The 21,140-nt window shown below is 41.9% G+C and overlaps 1 protein-coding gene across 4 annotated transcripts in view; it reads left to right on the forward strand.

The window, feature by feature from the left end:
- LOC146559162 (unconventional myosin-Ic-like) overlaps positions 1-21,140 on the forward strand; it is a 63,526-nt gene that overhangs the window by 16,913 nt on the left and 25,473 nt on the right. The window contains exon 1 of one of the 4 annotated variants that reach the window (XM_085244937.1): positions 15,769-15,925. The exons of the other annotated variants lie outside the window; for them this stretch is intronic. Coding sequence (XP_085101063.1) covers positions 15,908-15,925 — 18 coding nt within the window. The 5' untranslated portion in view covers positions 15,769-15,907. Of the gene's footprint in view, positions 1-15,768; positions 15,926-21,140 lie in introns of those variants that run through there. 4 annotated transcript variants of the gene reach the window in all.

Genomic DNA, 21,140 nt, shown 5'->3' on the forward strand with positions numbered 1-21,140 from the left:
CACTGACTAAATCTAAAATGGGGATTCTACAGTTTTATACTAGTTCTGTCCACTCAGTCACCACTTTTTGACTTTGCATTCACAGCCTTATATTAGTTTTAACAATCGGCAGCAAAGATTTTGTGTTTATCATTTTAACATCAGTATAGATGCCGGAAATGTTAAGCTGAGAAACATCACTGGGAGCCTCTATAAGCTTGTACAATACGTTTGTCCATATATATGTTTATGTTGATGTTGCGGGTTAAAGAGTTCCATCTTGCGCATTGTTTATTTGTTTATCTATTTATTTATTTATTTTTACATTTGGTGGCTTCCACACATATTCTGCCCTTCTGTCTCCCACATATTACCACTCATCCCCATCTCCACCCTCATTCAGAAAATGCTTCTGTCTCTGTTTATTTCAGTCTCAGGATGCCAGTCGCATCTGGCAGTGCATTTCATCACTGAGGATGACCCATATGTAGCTGTCTAGTCACTACTTGCTGGCTAAAACCATATGATATGTGATATGTTTTTCACTAGAAGCCCACGTTGTGGTTGTAGGTGGATATGAATATTTAGATGAAAGTGGGAAATGAAGTGAACCGTGATGTCTAGCTAAAGTTTGTTTAGTGTAGATTCTTTTAGTATAGTATGACAGATGTGCATTTCTCAGAAGCAGTTGCATATGTATGTTCTGCCTCAGCAGCCCTACCCCAGTCAGAGAGGAGAGCGTTCAGAAGATGTTGCAGTTAAACTTTGTGTGACCAAACTGCAGAGCAGCTCCCTTGCATTGGGAGAGGGTCTGTGTTAAGTTACTGTCTCAGGAGATTGCTCTCATAGTTTAAGCTGTTCAAACAAGCCTTCGCAGTAATTTGTCAAGTTTAATGTAGGTTTGTGCTGACATGTCAAAAACACTGTAATGACAAACTGGATGGCCTTCTATTCAAACTTTCACTTTGTCAACTCCCCTTTTCTCCATATCCTTGCCTCCTGTACCACTCACGTGTAAATTTAACTGAACACTAATGACTTTATTGTATTCCTGTATGTGGATGCAGGCAAACACCAGCTAATTTTGATTGCTCTTAATTGATCCTTTATAATTTAAAATTTTATAACCTGAAAAAATAGAAAGTAGATAATAGGAGGGAGAAAAATAACACAGGCAGAGATAGAAGTCAGAAAAACGGCTCTGAAATGAAATAACGAGAGGAAAGAGGCTTTAGTAGTTGGTACTATTTACACTGCTTTAACATTCTCAGTAACTGCACATGTGCAAGCTTCTTTGCAACCAAACTCCACCTATCATGCTGTGACTGTCTTCATCTGTTGTCATTTATACTGGCCTGGGGAATGCATGTGGAAGGGAGGGGAGGTGCTTTACTCACATATGTGCATGGAAGGACAGAGCTATACCATGCAGAAAAAAATTTGACACTCTTTGGGCTGTAATCTGGTTTTGTTTTGCCTCTCAGCTGAACTGTTATTAACATCTAATCAGCAAAGGGGAAGTGCTCAGAGTAAACAGGAAATTTGCTGTTTGGGAACATAGCAACTTAGTCCATTTAAATGCTACTGGACTGGATGCATGCCGATTTGCCCAATTTTTGTGTTGTTAGTCAAATCTGATGAAATACTTCCTTATTTATTTAGTGCAGTCTAAACAGTGTTGTGTGCATTGTTTATCCTGTATTCATGACCTCTGTAGCTCATAGCAATAGCAGCGTCCAGGACATGCAAATAGACACAACAAGGAAAACGTGTGTGTGTGTGTGAGGACCAAAAATTTGAATGCTACTATACTTGTGGGGACCAACAGCCGCTTATAGGGACAAAATGCCCATTTGGTTAGGCATTCATTTTTGATGGTTAAGGTTACTGTGCGTGTGTGTTGAGTATTCAGAAAAGATTTGTCTATAGGAGTAGTCAAAACTAAATGTGAGCAGTTAAAACATCTGGCTAGTCAGTGGAATTGGTATGAGTCTGTAGTGGTTTCTCAGAAGCTCCTCTCCATATAAGGCCTGCTGGGTATAAAAGGACTGAAAGGCTCTATCAATAGAAGAGCAGGAAAAATGTGGAAGAGAAAGACTAGAAAAGGTGAAGAGGGGTGGGAGAGGGAGTGAAAAAATGTAGGAGATATGAGAGGGACACAAAAGAGACTGAAGGAAAGACTTAAGGAGTATTGGGACAGATTTGCACAACACAGAAAAAGGGGCGGGAATGGGGGTAGGACAGGCAGAATGTGTACTACGTTTTGAGTTGCACTTCGGCAAGTCAACACCTGCCTGATGTTGAAATGGTTTGCTGAATTATTTGTCTGTGTTTTTTAACCTCTGTACCTGCATATGACAGTCATACATACTTTGGGCATTCCTTTGGGTTTAGAGTTGACTAGGTGTTAACAATAGTTCCCTCTGTGTCATTAGGAGTTGGCTATACCATTTCTCACCATCTTTCTCATTATTATTGTTATTATTATTGTTATTATTATTATTACATAGTGTACAATATCAAGGATCAAGTAAGATATTGAAATCAAGTTTCTGTTAAGTTTGTCAAAGCAAAGAAATTTTGAAGACATTGCATACTTCATAACTATTGATCTGTAATGCTAAAGCTAAGAATCTACTATATGACCTGTGTTAATGAGATGCCAGTCAGCTTGACCTCTTCTCTTATGCACAACACTAGGTGTTATTGAATGGAAAGCCACACTGCGTTAATTGATTTTTTTTCTCCAATTTTTTCCAGAATAGATTTTTTTGGGGAGTCTTTATGAAAGCACAGAAGCATATATGGCTACATGGAAGCCCTTCTGCATTTCAGTGCATGCTGGCAGACTTGTTGTGAAGTGTCACACCCATTGACCCCTGCTGGGCCTGTATCACATCAACATCACCAGCTGTAAAAACAGTTTAAAATAGGGTGTTAATTTAGGGTAGTGTTTTACGGTTAGAGAGCCGCCTCCCAGAAGTTCTCTTCAGTCTGAAAATGTAGTTGAAGAGCTGGAACCTTAGGTAGTAGTGGCTTAGATGAACAAACTGCCTCCCTCCATTCACACAGAAACCATCTCTGCAAAACTTGGCTGCCAGCTTAGCTCAGTCTAGGATTATGGCTTTGTGGAGGATGCTAGACAATCTAGGAAATGCCAGCATGACCAAAGTGCTGCTACAGTGGAAGTGTTGGGTGTGTATGTGTGTGAAGGGCAGGGAGTGTCCCGATATTTGGTGGGTGCAAACTGGCCTGCAGTTTTTATAAACCTAATTTGAAGCATGCGGCTCATCTTTTGTCACGTGGTTTCACACCTGATCTTACTGGCAACATCACACTTATGCTGTGCTATGGTCTAGTGCACATGGACACACACACACACCAACACACCCACTGTGGTGATTCACTTAACCCGGAGGAGTCAGGCCAGTGAGAGAGTCACATTAAGTAGGTGGCAGAGAGAGAGAAACAGGAAGTGTCTGAGTGTATCTGAACCCTGGGATTCCCCCTTGTGTTAATATCGTGTTAGGCCACCATAAACTGACAGACCACCGGTTATGTCAGAAAACAAACACACACACACACACACACACACACACACACACACACACACACACACACACACACACACACACACACACACACAGTAGTTTAATGTCTTAATTCCTCTTTAGTACAACACTTTCACCATCTGTCACCAACTTCCTGTCTCTCTCGCTCGCTCTCTCTCTCGCTCTCTCTCTCTCTCTCTCTCTCTCTCATATATGCCCTCTCCTCTCCGTTTCCCGACTCTTGTTTGCCGCCCACTTGGCCTGCATTCTTTCACTCTGACATCAGGGCCGCCCAGCACTGCCATTTATTTTTTCTCTCCTTTTTTTTTCTTTATTTTGTGTGTCTTACTCTGCTTGTTCTCTTGTCTCCTTTACTAGCCCTGGGTCCCTCACTACCATCCCTCCATCTTATGGAGCTGGAATAAAGAATTATAGTTGTATTTCTCGAGATAAGGTCTGAGATGACCTTATTAGAGAAATTTCCTCTGTGGCATCATAGAACTGAAATAGAACTGAAAAAAAGTCTGAAAGAGAGGGTTTAGTGCAGGTTGAAGTTTTGCTCTGTGATCACTTGAAGTTATTATTTGAAACTTTTTCCGTGTTTAATATAATCCATCCATCGTTCTAACTGTATGAGAGAAAGTGAGGAAATCCATCCACAGCATATATTTCTTAACTGAGTATCTAAAGGGACATACAGGCTGTTTGTGCTGTTGACCTGCTATTTATATTATATGAGAAATGGGAAGAATAATAAATGTTGGTGTTAAAATTGCCTCAAAGGCTGATGATTTTACATCATTATTCAGAATAGAAAGTGTAAATAGAGTATGACGTATGAAGAAGGTTTATGAGAAGTGGGAGGAAGTATGAAGGAGAGAGAGAGAAAGTGAAATGTTGAGAGCATGAGAGGGTAGTGGAATGACTGTCTAATGTTAGGATCTTGTTAGTATTGATGTCTTGGTTGGGCAGCAACACACAGATTTACAGAGACTTGAAGCAGGAATTTAATGGTCCAATGGAGCACAGGGAGCAGCTTTAGATTTTCTTTATGATTTGTAGCCAGTAAACCAGGGTCTGATCCTCCTCTGGCTTTTGACTCACACTCCTATTCACTCCACAGCAAAGGAAGTCCAAGAGTTCATGCAATATTTATTGTTCAAACTATTGTGATGACTTGTATTAGCACTGATTACACGAACAGCTTTGTTATGTTGGAAGAACTTGTGGAGGAAAACCAGGCCCGACTGAAAGCTACAGTCCACAGAAGGAGCCAGTGAATGGACTTGCTCTGTGTGCGCGGTGATTTTTAACGCCGAGGATGCACTGAAATAACACGTCTTTACACTTGGCTTTAGTAATGATAATTCTCTTCCCTACTTTTTCATCAGTACTTACACTGACAGCGCTTCCTTACATGTAATTTAAATCTGGAGCTAATTATAATGGACATGAGTGGGGAATTTATAAGGGCATACGGATTGTACATATAAAAGAACATTAATGTAGAGTGCGTGTTTCAGTCGCATCCATTTGTTTTATTTCTTTATCTTGTCTCAGTTCAAGCTTTAATGGTCTGTTTCGTAACCCTTATCGTTCAGGCCCAGTCTAATCTTTCTGGCACTAAAGCTGGTTTTGGTTTATGGTGCTATTTCACAGCAAGGGCCAATCCCAAGCTGTTTTGCTGATCTAGTCACGTAATATATATCAACATGTCCAATGCCTGAGATGTGTCATTATGATGAAACTTTTAGAGCACAGGCTGAAATTGAACTATGCAACCTTTTCATCAAGGGTGTGCTCATCATGATGCAACGGTGGGGCGCTGATAAAGAAATGATCCTGAAAGCTTGGGAGGAATCTTAAAACTGTGACAATCATTATGATCTCACCGAAGCTGATACTACAGATTTGAAGTGCTCAGTTATATTTACTGTATGTCAAAACACTTCTTGGTTTGTTATTCACAACGACTTTAGATTCTTAGACAGCAGGATGCGTGCTTGCTTGCACACCATCTGCATCCTTTATGTGCACTATGCAAACAACGTAAAACGCAAGAAACACTGGCCAAAACTTCACAGGCAAGCTTTAAATAAACAAATGAAGTGTGATTGTGTGTGATAGATGCTTGAATCTGTGGAGTGTCATTCATTTTCTATGGTCTCTGGATGTCACGTTGCTTCCAGTCCGCAGCTTTACTCTGTGGAGTTCAATGAAGTTGTCTTTATGTAAAATTACATGAGAGCAAGTGTTACATTTGTACTAAAAAAATAATGTTGGTCTGCTATAGCCATTGACTGTATATAAAAGATGGACACAGCCTCTGGAAGAGCCTTAAACCTGCATTCTTTCTAATCTCCAAGACGGGGGAAGCTCTGATTGTAAAATGAAGACAAACTGTAATGAAGTCAGTTTATACTTATCATTTATAACCCCACTAAACACTATCTTCAATTCTTTTTAATACAGTATATTGCTGACTTAATTATGGTGACAATACAAGACAAATGGATGATAAAGCCAGATAGCCAGGCGTGGGCCACGGCTATCTTATGATTACCAGGGCACTACTTTATGTGTGCAGTGTCCTCAGCTCGGTGAAGTCCATTTCCGATTCATGCAATCTGCCTTCAAATGAACAAGATGCCCCAAATTTTGAACTTGAGGTTTCCAGACAGAAATGACAACTTTGTCCATCTGCAATGCCTTTTTTCTTTTTTTTTAAAGAGATATTAATACTTTTTTTTGGAAACCTTGTATTGGAACTTGGCCAGCTGTCATCAGCTCCATACCTCTCCTTTTCACACACATACACAGTGGCAACAACAGACTGAGGCAGGAGGGGACAGAAACTAGTGTGACCATAACTTCCTGCAAAATGCTGCAGAGGCTTTCACACTGCACTGACGTGGAATAAGAGCCATAATCAGATTAAAAACTGTAGAAGTTATCTTGGTTTAATTATCACTTTCTCTTCACCATATTTCTCCTTTTATATTATCTAGCATCAAAACATGATTAGGCTTATGATTGGCTGAACACAGTGTGCATATTTGGCATATATATAAACAAAAAAAACACCCAGCACGCCCCTGCGGGCGGTTTATCCTTCAAGCTCGGGTCCTCTACCAGAGGCCTGGGAGCTTGAGGGTCCTGCGCAGTATCTTAGCTGTTCCCAGGACTGCGCTCTTCTGGACAGAGATCTCCGATGTTGTTCCTGGGATCTGCTGGAGCCACTCGCCTAGCTTGGGAGTCACCGCACCTAGTGCTCCGATTACCACGGGGACCACCGTTACCTTCACCCTCCACATCCTCTCGAGCTCTTCTCTGAGCCCTTGGTATTTCTCCAGCTTCTCGTGTTCCTTCTTCCTGATATTGCTGTCATTCGGAACCGCTACATCGATCACTACGGCCATCTTCTTCTGTTTGTCTACCACCACTATGTCCGGTTGGTTAGCCACCACCATTTTGTCCGTCTGTATCTGGAAGTCCCACAGGATCTTAGCTCGGTCAATCTCCACCACCCTTGGGGGCATCTCCCATTTTGACCTCGGGACTTCCAGGTTATACTCGGCACAGATGTTCCTGTACACTATGCCGGCCACTTGGTTATGGCGTTCCATGTATGCCTTGCCTGCTAGCATCTTGCACCCTGCTGTTATGTGCTGGATTGTCTCTGGGGCATCTTTACACAGCCTGCACCTGGGGTCTTGCCTGGTGTGATAGACCCCAGCCTCTATGGATCTTGTGCTCAGAGCTTGTTCTTGTGCTGCCATGATTAGTGCCTCTGTGCTGTCTTTCAGTCCAGCTTTGTCCAGCCACTGGTAGGATTTCTGGATATCAGCCACCTCCTCTATCTGCCGGTGGTACATACCGTGCAGGGGCCTGTCCTTCCATGATGGTTCCTCGTCTCCCTCCTCTTGCTTGGGTTTCTGCTGCCTGAGGTATTCACTGAGCACTCGGTCAGTTGGGGCCATCTTCCTAATGTATTCTTGGATGTTCGTTGTCTCATCCTGGACTGTGGTGCTGACACTCACCAGTCCCCGGCCCCCTTCCTTCCGCTTAGCGTACAGCCTCAGGGTGCTGGATTTGGGGTGAAACCCTCCATGCATGGTAAGGAGCTTTCTTGTCTTTATGTCAGTGGCTTCTATCTCCTCCTTTGGCCAGCCTATTACCCCAGCAGGGTACCTGATCACGGGCAGGGCGTACGTGTTGATGGCCCGGATCTTGTTCTTACCATTCAGCTGACTCCTCAGGACTTGCCTGACCCTCTGCAGGTACTTGGTGGTTGCAGCTTTTCTAGCGGCCTCTTCATGGTTCCCATTCGCCTGTGGGATCCCCAAGTACTTGTAACTGTCCTCTATGTCTGCAATGTTGCCTTCTGGTAGTTCAATCCCCTCAGTTCTGACTACCTTCCCTCTCTTTGTTACCATCCGACTACACTTCTCCAGTCCGAACGACATTCAGATGTCATTGCTGTATAGCCTGGTAGTGTGGATCAGTGAATCGATGTCTCGTTCACTCTTGGCATACAGCTTGATGTCATCCATGTACAGGAGGTGGCTGACAACTGCTCCGTTCTGTAGTCGGTATCCGTAGAAGGCAGGAGAATAAACCAGCTGTTCTCCACAGAACCAGCAAAGGTGTACTCTCAGTGGCAAGGGAACAATAAGAGAACAGCACCACCAAGGCTGGAGACGGAGCAATACTGGAAGAGCATATGGGAGAAGGATGCAACCCATAACGGCAATGCTCAGTGGCTAGAGGATCTGAGGGCTGACCACAGCGACCTCCCTGAACAGGGTCCAGTAACCATCACAGTGGCAGATATCCAAGAAAGGGTCTCCAGTATGAAGAGTTGGACAGCACCAGGGCCCGACATGGTTCACGCCTACTGGCTGAAGAAGCTGACTGCACTCCACGAGCGTCTGGCAGCACAAATGAACCAGCTGCTAGTTAACGAGAGACACCCGGAATGGCTAACTGAAGGCCGGACGGTCCTGATCCCCAAGGACCCCAAGTAGGGACCGGTCCCCTCCAACTACCGACCAATAACCTGCCTCAGTACTACATGGAAGCTCCTGTCAGGCATCATATCGGCTAAGATGAACAGGCACATGGGTCAATACATGAGCGGGACACAGAAAGGAATTGGCAAGAATACCAGAGGCGCAAAACACCAGCTACTGGTAGACAGAACAATCAGCCGAGACTGCAAGACCAGACTGACCAACCTGTGCACTGCCTGGATTGATTACAAGAAGGCCTATGACTCAATGCCCCACAGCTGGATACTGGAATGCCTAGAATTGTACAAGATCAATGGGACCCTAAGAGCCTTCATCAGGAACTCAATGGGGATGTGGCGTACAACACTAGAGGCCAACTCCAAGCCCATAGCACAAGTCACCATCAAGTGCGGGATCTACCAAGGAGATGCTCTGTCCCCACTGCTGTTCTGCATAGGCCTGAACCCCCTCAGTGAGATCATTAACAAGACTGGCTACGGATATATATATATATGTATATATATATATATGTATATATATATATATAAGTGTGTGTTTGTATGCCCCACATAATCCTGAAACTTTGAAGAGGAAGTGAGAGAGGGAAAAGAATTTGATTGGGGGGTGGGTGAGAGAGAGAGGGAGAGGGTAATTGAGGGGAAAGTCAAGTTCCCATTTCTGGTTTCCCACGGAGTCGAGCTCACACGCATTTCCCTGAAAGCAGTCGGTGGGATTTCAGTTGTTTTTAAACTCTTTCGGTCTAAACAACACCATGTGCAATATTCCCCTAGCAATAAGAAAGAAAATCCCCACAGATAAATACATGCTTTTATTGAATAACCCTGTAATGATTAACTGTAACCGGTGACATGAGAGCTGGACGGTATAACTACAGTGCTGTAAAGTAAAAAAATATCAAATGATGGCCTTATGCTATATGCTGGTGGCAATTACAGTTGTGATGGGCACAGAGGCTGTAACTGAGTAGCCCAATAGCAGGTATAACACACTGTTTGTATTGTCTCCATGGCTTTATGTTCTTCATAGTGCTTTTATACCACATCATTTATAGCTCCAGAGCCATAAAGGACAGCCTGGATATGGTGGTGATGTAGTGAGAGCAGGATGCTATTGTCAGGCAGTACGTCCCATCTGCTGCACTGATAACATTCTGTGAAGTGCATATTTTTGTCCCCGGCTTTTGGTGTTTACGAATCCTCCGCCGGGCCATGCAGGGTCCACTTAACTAGAACTTCAAGTGAAGTGGGGAAAATGGTTTGGATGGTGAAGAGTTAAATGTGTGACAGCTGAGCAAGACACTGGTGGTGAGATACAGCCCCTCCTCCTTCCAGCTCCTTCTAAATATGCTGCCTCAGCATGAGCCTGCAGAAGCACACACACACAAGCAGAGGCGCACACCTCTACTCTCCCAGCACTTGCCAAAAGAAAATGTGAACCACAAACATTAGAGCTTAGGAGTAAGATGAGTAAATCCATCCAGATATTTGGCATCTTCTGTCACATCGGTGCCTGTGTCCTGCCGACTGTCCGCTGTGTTCTTACACTAGTAAGAGAGCGAAGGACCACGTCTGGAAAACATTACTCAGATTCCTGCAGTACAGGCTTTGATTATACTGGCAATGAAGCAAGAGGGAGGGGGAGAGTGAGAGAGGCATCAGATGAAGTGTGCATTGTGTAATTTCTGACACAGACACTACTACCTAAGCATTTGTTTAAAGCCTGCATTTGCAGAGAACGTACTAGTTGAATGTAAATTAAATGGAGGTGACCAGTAGAGGGCGGTCTGAAAGACAGCAAGTATATGCAAGAAGTATTCTGTTTTTTCTACTTTTATCACTGGAGTACTCTTTGATAAGACGTGCTGGTTAGACCCCTCACGCTACCAATCACTTAACAGTTTTTTATTTATATATATATATATATATATATATATATATATATATATATATATTAATTAGTGCTGTCAATAGATTAAAAAAAATTAACTAACTAATCTCACAATTTTCTGTTATTAATTGCGATTAATCTCAATTACTTTATTAATAGCCTGGCTCCAATTACATTTTTTTATTCTTTATATTTTAAGTAATTATCGTTGTTCACCGAAGTCCAGTGGTCTCCGGTGAGAGCGACATTCCTTACTTGCACAAGCTTGCTGGACTGCTGAGCCCTCTGGTCCCCATACAAAGTGTGCAGTCTCGACACAATGGTTCCTCTCGAGGGCAGATTGTAACACTCATCTCCTGATGCAGCACGAATGACTTCTCTCAGTCCATCATCTTCTACTATGCTAACTGGTCGGCAGTTTTTAGCTATCCAAACAACCAAGGAATTGGTTACCTTTTCTCTCACATTTTTTGTTATTCGTCCACAAGCACCATACTCCTGAAGCGTAGACTGGCGAGGTCCCGTAGAGGTGGATTCAGTTGGGTGTTTTGCTCTCAGGTGATACGCCAGTGATGAACTGCTTCTGTGGTACTTGAATTCAGCGTTGCAAATTGTGCATCTTACTCTCGTTTTGTCCAACAAGCCATCAGGCAACTTCTTAAAGAGAAACTTTCCACCCAAAATTCCGCCCTCGTCCATGCTTGCGTGTGTTAGCTAGTGTTAGCTAGATAGTAGCATGGTGTCACTTCTTCTTCTTCTTCTTCTAATCATTTCTGTCAGGCCAAACGCCAGCATAGCACACTGTTGCCCCCTCCTCCAGAGGTGCTCATGAATTTAAAGGTCTTAGATTACAGGAAATTAATAAAAAAACAAAATCAGCGTTAAATTTTTTTAATGCATTAAACATTTCGCGTTGATCTTAACAATTAACGCGATAATTTTGACAGCACTAAAATATAAATATATATATATATATATATTAATATATTATTTATTTATTAGGGGTGCAACGATACACAAAATTCACGGTTCGGTTCGGTTCGATACTTTGGTGTCACGGTTCAATATTTTTTCGATACAAAAAAAATGTTCATGCCTTTTTAATTTGTCATTTATTAAAATTATAAATATATATTTTAACTCAAAAGTACAGTTTTTAAATTTAACCCTAACCCTTGTGTGTGTTTTTTATTTTGACAGCGAATGCGCACCTGCGGACCACTTATGTGCAGCCCTGGTTATTTAGCTCGTCATATTGCAGCCACAGAAATTCTTTTGTCCATGAAACCATAAAGCTGCACTTTCTTTTTGCCTTATAGTCTGATTTGTCATAACTTCTCCGTTTTGTGGTAAGCTTTTCTTTGGCTGTCACTTCTTCACCCTGACCTGTCTTATTTGGCTCAGCAGAACTAAAATATATATCTGTCTGTGAAGGTTCTCAGTCATCCAGGTCATCGTAGTCAAATATAAATCCTGCTGCTTTTACACACGCACTCACATAAGCTCAGCGATTCTCTGCGCGATCAACATGTCTTAAACATCTCACATGTTTAAGCTGCGGGAGATTTCACTTGTCATGTTTGCATAGTAAGCTAACAATTAATAAGACGATGTCAGAGGAATTGGTGCGCAAATTATCATCACTCACAGATCAGTGCTGTCGCTCTCTATACACAGTTAGCGCGATTGCAAAGTGAAAGCAAAAAAACAAGCGCAAATTCAAACGCGATTGCAATATGTCACATATTGACAGTGGCTCACCGATGCCAATGACATAATTACCCAGCTACATTTCCGAAAGAATGCAAAAGCATTGACATATATTTTTCCTTCCTACGATAGGCCGACGGGCAGGGCAGAGATAGATTTTGGTAGCCCGACTGAAAAAATCGCTAGCCCCAGGACGTCGGGCTAGCGATATTGCGAGCCCTGTATCTGATTGAGGAATCACTCATCTTTGGAAAAGAGAGTTTATTACAGAGAAATGGCTCTTTCCAAAATAAAAGCTATACTATCCGCTTCTTCTGGGCTATATTCTCAGCAGCATATTAAACATATCAGGTCCCCAAAAGGAGAATCATGTCGGCGTAAATGTGCAGTCATATTCGTTGTGTTCCCACTAGTGCTTTCAGGTTAACCTCGTTAAAATGACCTTAACGTCACAACACGGCAAATTAGGGCTGCTCAATTAATCGAATTTTAATCACGATTACGATCTGGGCTTTCAACGATCATTAAAAATGAGTGAGCCGATTATTAGCCCCTCCCTCGTTTATCCGCGACACCTTAAAGGCCGGTCCGTAAAAATATTGTCGGGCATAAACCGTCCGTGGCGCAAAAGAGGTTGGAGACCGCTGATTAAGAGGACCCGAGGGAAGCTCGGAAAGCTAAGCAGAAGTTATTTGGAGAGGAGAGTGACTGCTGTTGGTTGAAAAGAGAGGTAAAAAAAAAAAACTTCAGTGGTGTTGCACACTATTTTATATTATTTTTTAAAGTCATTGTTAACCCTTTAAAGCCGGTCAGAGCAGCACGCTCCGTTTTGTGTAACTATTTTTAAATCCCTGTAGAACCTGGACTGTGTAAGCTAGCGCAATAAACCGGAGGAATTGTACTTACATCTGATGCCATCAGCTTGTCCTCGGTCACGGTTTCCTTCCACATAAAGCTTTGCAAAAATTGCATAAAAAGCTCTTGCAGGAACAAAAACATAATATTCCAGAAACACGCTTCGCCGATCCGATCAGCTGTTCGTAACACTTCCCACAGTGAAACAGATGTCAGCGCGAACTATCACATGTCCGCCATTTCCTGGCCGAAACCGGAAGTGACGTCATTTTCGCGGAAATGTAGTTTTTTACTTGTAAGATAAGATAAGATAAGATAGAACTTTATTAATCCCTCGGGTGGGTTCCTCTGGGAAATTCGATGCCTTAAAAGCCTATACTGGTCATGTTTGACTTTTCTGAATAGTTTCTGGGATGCTTGGAACTCGAATTGCACTGCTGGAAATAGTTTATTTTGATGCACATGCTGTTTTCTTTGCAAATTTGCATCACAGGATTGTTTTTTCGTTTTTCCTGCAATATATAAAAATTGGTGTATCTCCAAAATAAAACTATGAACACACTCAAAATAAATTTCCTGTTGTTGTAAACTATTTTTTGCAACTTTTTTGTATTTAAAGTTTTGAGGGATAAACCTCTTAAATTTCTCCAAGTAATATATGTAAAAAAACAAACAAAAACGATTTTAAATTTTTTTTGTAGTTTATTGCACTTTTTTGCAATTAATGTAGTTACTATGGACTTAATGCATACATATTATTAAAATATGGGCTATAACAGTTGTATAGCAACTTGAAATGCTCCCACAAATGGCACTACAACATGTAAAAAAAATAATATAAGCTCTGGCGGACTTGGTTCTATAGTAGGTCTTAAAGGGTTAAATAAATATTGTCAAATAATCGAGATCTCAATTTCAGTGAAAATAATCGTGATTATCATTTTTGCCATAATCGAGCAGCCCTACGGCAAATCTCCGTTAACGAGCTAGCCCTGATAGCCCCGTGCATGGGGCTGGACGGCCAACACGTTAACGAGCTAACTGCGCTAACACACTAGCTCCCACCCATGTAATTGAGCATTGCGTGGCACATCCAACATACTGTTTTACTTTAGTCCATGACGCGCTTACCTTCAGGGTCATACGTCACATGAAAACCAAAATAATTCCAAACGCCAGATCTGAATGAGGGTGGGGGAGGTTCAATTTGCCATGTTGCAAGGAGAGCTTAACTTCTGTCTTGCTAGCTTGCCCTGCGCTCTTCCTTCTGACTATGCTGTCTGTGTGGAGCGCTCAGTGGATCTGCGCTCGACAGTGCAGCCTAGGCGGAGTAGTCGAACGCAGATTCACTGAGCGCTCCACACAGACAGCATCGTCAGAAGGAAAGTTGATAAAATAAATTACAAATGTTGTATTGTTCGATACATATGCGTACTGAACCGAAAGCACTGTATCGAACGGTTCAATATCGATACGAATATCGTTGCACCCCTAATAAATATATATATATATATATATATATATATATATATATATATATATATATATATATATATATATATAAATAAAAAATATAATGTGTCAAGGGATTTGTTCTGCAAACATGTAATTGTTTTTTTTTTTTAAATAACAGATTGCAGACCTCGGTTCTTCAGCACTGTGTGCAGCAGAGGAGCATACAGCTGAGCCGACTGTGTTGGAGAGTCATTAGGACCGCCATCATTTTTTTTCTTTACGTTATAACTCTAACATACTGTGGGGACATAAATGTATATACAAACAGGGATTTTTTTACTTTGGGAAAATCAGTATCGGCCTCAAAAATTCTGTATCTGTTAGGCTGTAATTGAAAACTCACATCTTTTTTGACCTTCAAACTGTCCAGTATTCGTTTCTGAGTCCAGTGAGTGCAGTGGAAACTTGTTCTCAGCAACACACGCCTGCTGCTTGTAACGTGTCAGTTGTTGTTAGTGTTAACAAGCAGATGCATTAAACTGCTGAGGCCTTTGATCTGTAGGTGTGTGTATGTGTGTATACACACACACACCTACACAAACACACAGCTCTGGTCTGAAGTAATCACCCAGCCTATAATGACATTGGGCTAATGATGGTAAGTGTGTGTGTGTGTGTGTGTGTGTGTGTGTCAGCTTGATGCAGTGGGGGTCAGGAGCCATATTTCTGGCAGTCTGTCTGGTTTCCATTCCGGCCTGTAAATCTGAGAGTGGAGGACAGCAGGAAGTGAAGGATGAGAAAAGACGGGAGGAGGGGGAAGGAATAGGAAGCTCAACTAGATAATTATTTATGGGCAGTTACTACAAAAGAGTTTACAGTATTTTGCTCTGATGCACACAAACACTTCTTACCCATTTGGCAGCAGGACACATTTTTCCTTTCGGATCCTTTTTTCTCTCCAGGGGTGGTTCGGGCCAGGTGTGTGTGTGTGTGTGTGTGTGTGGGTGTGTGTGTGTGTGGGCTCTCTTGTTTTTAATGGAGAAAGACCAAACAAGTAATAGTATGTAGTGGATTACAGAGAAAGTGACCGGGACAAAAAAGTACATAGAGAGGGAGCAAATGTGGGGTGTTGTGTGTCACCCAGCACAGAGACTGTTTCTTCTGAAGGGGAGGGGGGAGAAGAAAAGTGTACAAATGAGTGGCGAGTGAGAGAGGACAGAATGAGGTGTGCGTCAAGCGTGTGCGAGCAGCAGTAAGAGGAGAAGCTATGGCAGCTGGCTCTCAGAATGGAGGGGAGAGCTTCTAAAAACAAACTCTCAGCTAAATAGTGGTTGTGACGCGGCGCTGGAGCCCACATTCGTATTGGAGTGGTGAGAAAAAGGATTGCGGAGGGGGGGGACACCCTGTCCACAACCAGTCGAGAGCAGTGCAGGAGCAATGAAGTACAGACCTCTGGTAAGGGACACATCCTTCATCCTGAAAAAAGTTCTCTGAAAATGTTTTGTTTTGTTTTGTCTTGCCTGAGAAGTGGCGATGTTTTGACATGTAGATCTGCATTAAAGGCTGTTAGATTTCATTGTGGTCAGATGAAGTTAGTGTGGAAGTTTTTGGGGACTAGCTTTGGCTTGGGTAATAGTGTGAACTAGGGCTGCCACAAACGATTATTTTGATAGTCGACTAGTCACCGATTATTTTTGCGATTAGTCGACTAATCAGATCATCATCCATTGGACGTAAAACTACAGCTTATTGCACCAGCAGCATCTGCTCTTATATAACTATCATTAGCTTACAGCTTTAAGTGTTTAAGGTCTGTGCTAACTAAAAATAAAGACAAGATGATAGTTTATTAAATTTTAATGAAATTTGCAGATTGTTTCGGTGAAGTTTAATAAACTCCTTGCTATCTAAAATATAACAGGACACTGGAGTATATTCTGGAGCATCTCACACTTCTGATAATCAGCTGTCTGCTTGATGTTTATTCAGCTGTGTAAAAACTATAACTTTAATCTCAGACAAACTGATTTACTCAGGAACAAATAAAATACTAAAAAAAAAGCCAAACAATAACATTTTAAGTTATCTAAGTGACTCATATATATTTAACCCGAGTAGCGAAAGACGGCGGTGGGTTTGAAAACGATTTGCGGGGAGTCCGGTGTTCTCACAGCGCTAGTGAGTCTAGCCCCCGGCTCACTAACGAGCTAGTGGGTAACAGATGTCTCCGAAAACGTCGGAGCGCTTTTGAAAATATGTGGTGTCCTGATAAACTGAGCAGATATTTGAGGTTTACACAGCTACATTCTCGCCTGAAAATATGTTAAACGTTTATTTTGTGACCCAGAAAGAATAATAAGAGTAACATTAAAACTAACTAGCTGCCGCCATTGTTGGAAACTGCGCTGGGCCGCGCTATGAATTCTGGGACACAGCTGCTTCTTCTTCTTCTTCTTCGGGGTTTAACGGTAGCTGACATCCTTGTACATGCAATGCTGCCATCTTCTGTTTCAGTCCGTTATTACACTCTTAAATCCTGCCACTTATTCCTGCGTCTTTTGTGATCTTACAAAGCTTCAAACGACGCGTCGACTATTAAATCAGTCGTCGACGATTTTGATAATCGACGTAATCGTGACTAGTCGACAAATCGTGGCAGCCCTAGTGTGAACTTGAAGGACACAGGTGAGAGCGAAATCCCTCAGCAATGAGGTAGGACAGTTCTTTTGCAGACTTCATGCTCTCTCTGTTTCTCCTCGTTGATCTGCATCCTCTCACATCTCAACTCTGTATTTGTCATATCCACGTCAGGTCTATTTGATATCGGTAAAGGTGTGTCCTTAGCATTGTTTGTGTGTTTGCACTGCCCCAGGGCGAGGCTCTCGCATGGTGGTGTTGTGTGGCCGGGTGGCATTCTTTTGCTTCATTGAAACTATGAGGTAACATGTTAATGAATGACGCTGAAGTACCTTGTCTGTACAATGTGGTGGATCTTCTCTGAGTTATAGAATGAGCTGACACTAAGTTTTTAAGGGAACTGCTGTATTTAGGCATATACCTCTATAAAGATTTGTGCATTTCTCCAGCCTTCTCTGTTATAGCACCGTGTGTACAATTAGATGTCAGGATAGTGCAATGCACTCAGAGATTCCTGACACAATCATTGTTGCCTGCAGTGCATCTGATCTTAGTTCAAGAAATGGTTTATGTAGGACTGGTCTCACTTGCTTCAGAAAGATTCTGAATTGCAAATCTAATGGCTTAAAACCTGAGCTGTTTCTCAATGGAGGATCGCTGTAATATAGTAAGTTAGAATTACCTCATTGTCATACACTGACTGACCGATGGGTTGTAAATCATGACAAAAGGAACTTTAACCTCCTAGGACCTGGCGTCCACATATGTGGACATTTTGGGTTATTTAGACCAAAATACTCAATTTTGCTCTACAAGGGCCTGATATCCACTTACGAGGACATTATACTGCTATTGTTCTATCGAAATTTTAAACAAATATGCTCATATGTGGCTCTCATTTTTCTTAGAAACAAAAATTAGGTAAAAAAAAAAAATCTGGTAATTCTTTATTTTTACATTCATTAGGTCCCAATCAGCCCAAATATCAAAGATAAATTAAAAATGCATGCCATGGAAGAGTTCGGGTCTTAGGAGGTTAAAGTTGATATGCAGAGTTTCAGGGTTAACCTCCAAGCAGGAGAGGACCGTATGTGCCTAGTTTAATTTACAGAGGAAGAATCAGGAACCCAAATGAATTAATGTGAGAGGTCTTGTGTAATTAGTTTTGGGTATTTGAGTTTCTTCTTTGGATATGACATGAGAACATATGCTTTCTTTAACTCTACATGAAACACAAACTTCAACTTTAATTTTTTAGCAGTGCTGCACAGCAGTACTGCAGCCTACACAGGAATAAGTTCGTAACTTGGTCACAAAATGGTAGAAAATAGAGAATTAAGTGGAAAATGTTGTCCTTACACTGGGTCTCTGCCTGCTCCGGAAAGATCAAAGGTCATGGAGAGCTGTGGAAAGCCATAACTGGAGCTAATAGTAATGGGTTTGGAAGATGTGACATGAGTATGACAGAAAGTGTTATGCAGAGTAGCAAAGAAAAAAATGCTCTGGACTTGTGCTTTGGCCCACATATCATCAGGTGGGCAGCTTCATTTTAGCAACCTGCAGTAGACTGTCACTAGCCTGCTACACCTGTCTGACTGCTCTCTGATCTCACTCACTGTCTCTTAAATGGAAATTTAAAAAAGAGCCCTGACAAGCCTGCAGGCGTCACCATGGTGATAGCAATCAAAACTTTAATAAGCTTGGAGCCTTTACAGGTGAGCAGTGGGGAAATGTTGTTTTGAGTTTTACCTGCACAGGCTTGTGTTGACACAGGGTCTACCTCACCTCCCCTTGGTTTATATCCACATCTTCAAATTACAGTGAAAGAATAAGCCTGAAAAATGTACCTGTGTTTTAATTTCATTCTTACGATCTGTTGGCTAGTGCAGTGGAAAGTCCTCTCGCTCTTATTTTGAAAGTTCAGTTAGTCCCATCCCTTTCCGTCTCTTATTTTACCTACAAGCTGGCTCATTGGTCTGGTTGATACTGTGACGGTACTCTGCCAGTTATCCCAAAAAACTTGCCTGGCCACTGATGTTGTATATGGCATCATTACGGCTTGCTAGGATTTAACAAGAGCAACATCCACGACCACCTTTGACACAAAGGTGAATGAGTACTTCTTCACTTCATGCCCCTCGTGTTTCCAGCAGCAAGTGCAGAGCAGATAAGGACAGATGGGCTATGTGTGCCAGAAAGCTGATTCATACTGTAAAAATGTAGGAAAGGGCAAAATAAACTGTGTGTAGCAAACTCCATCAGAACCACACCGAGCCTCACTCATTTGGTTGTCATTGTAGAACTTTCGACAAATCATGTAAAACACAAGTCGGATGTTTTTTTACTCTAACAGAAGTGACGGCTACACTCCTCTATTATCCCTTTCTTCTTTTTGCATATTTAACCTGAATCTTTTGCATGTGAAAATATTCGACTCCATTTGGCTTAAGTGTTTTGATCCTGATTTGTTTAGTAGCTCTGTGAATGAAAAACATTAGAAAGACATCACACGCATACCTTTAACACGTGTCGGTGAGGAATGGTGTAGTTATTCTGTTTTACATGTAAAAGCTATTTTTGCATGTAAGTGATGTCATCTAATATAAGAAATAAGGCATGTTCTTGCAAAATGAAAACTTTACATTTTGTCTTAATTCAAATCTTTAAGGGGTTGCTCCACTGAAACCTACTCAAGTAGTCCAGTTTACTCATCTCAGCTTGACAAAACACTGTTTCCAAATGTATTAAAGTATTAATTTTGAATGAAAGAGGCCATTTGAGTGCATTATGGGAATGTAGGCTTATGAATTTGACCCTGAATTGTTACCAAAGAAGTGTGGATCTGGGCCTCTGCTGCTTGGATTTGGCCATTCTGTTCGACACCTGCGTTACTCAAACAGTGGAAGGTTCCTTTTAATTGAGTCATCCAGAATTTTTTTTGTTTGTTTTGTTTATGACAGTCCACACACATCATAGACTGTATATAAAAGATGGGTGTAGCCAATATGGTTTTACCCATTTGTTTCCTTATCATGCCTTTTGCAGCTACATTAGCTTATTGGTTTGTATTTAAGCCTGAAGTGACCATATTGGGACAACAGGGTGGAGCTTTGTCCTGTCAGATAATACCAGCAAGCTTGGTTAGAAAGGTGCATCCATTCAATGCAAAGACACAAACACGTCTTTACACCACTCGCTTATTTGGAAGGTGTTGCCACTGTGGATATACCTGCATATTGAGTTTGGCACAGATTGTTTTTACAACAGATGACTTTCCTGCCACAACCCTCAGATATACCAATTTGTGCCAAGTGACCTAGAAACTAGAAAAGTAGAGCATAAACTGGTAGGTGAACTGGGATTCAAATTAAGAGGTCCAAGCAGCTATGGCCCGGAACATTAAACTGTACCTGTATCAATATGGATGGCTTTAAAAATATACTTGTAGGTAGATTACCTTAAATCAAGTAAGTGGTGCACATGCTATGTGTAGTAATAATAGCAAAAGTTTAATAGTTCAAGAAATATATTAATAGATAGCATTAATGTCAGTCTGTTTATGGAAACTCACTAACAGGTGAATACTTGAGATGTCAGTGTCATTGTGGGGTGGTGCTGGAGTAAGAGTAACAGGATCACAAAAGGAAAATGTATCATCAGAAAGTATTAAGTGTCTATACCAAACGTCCAATAGATATTCAGATAATGAAGTCTGCACCGAAGCAGTGGACCAGCCAACCAGCAGTGCCAAACAACCAGAGGTGCGCCATCTTGGCAGAGTGGTGCACCTCTCCAGGTTCCCTCCTGCTAACCTGGCTCCAGGCTACCTTGTTTTGCAGCAAAGGCTCTGGAAAACATGACGACATGTAGGAACTGGGTTGGCACGTAGTTGGTGTGTTCCTGAGACCGGGTGGAGGTCCGGTGTGGAGCATTACCCGGCAGCAGGAAAGCCAAACAGTGAATGAAGCGTTGCGAAACAATGAAGTAATGGAGAGAGAGGACGGGAGACCAAAACAAGGACAGAAAGTGAATG

This window comes from Mchenga conophoros, linkage group LG14 (genome assembly GCF_057382185.1).
Source record: "Mchenga conophoros isolate Kocher_MC1m ecotype Shallow Benthic linkage group LG14, M_conophoros_male_GT1.1, whole genome shotgun sequence".
NCBI classification, from domain to species: Eukaryota; Metazoa; Chordata; class Actinopteri; order Cichliformes; family Cichlidae; genus Mchenga; species Mchenga conophoros.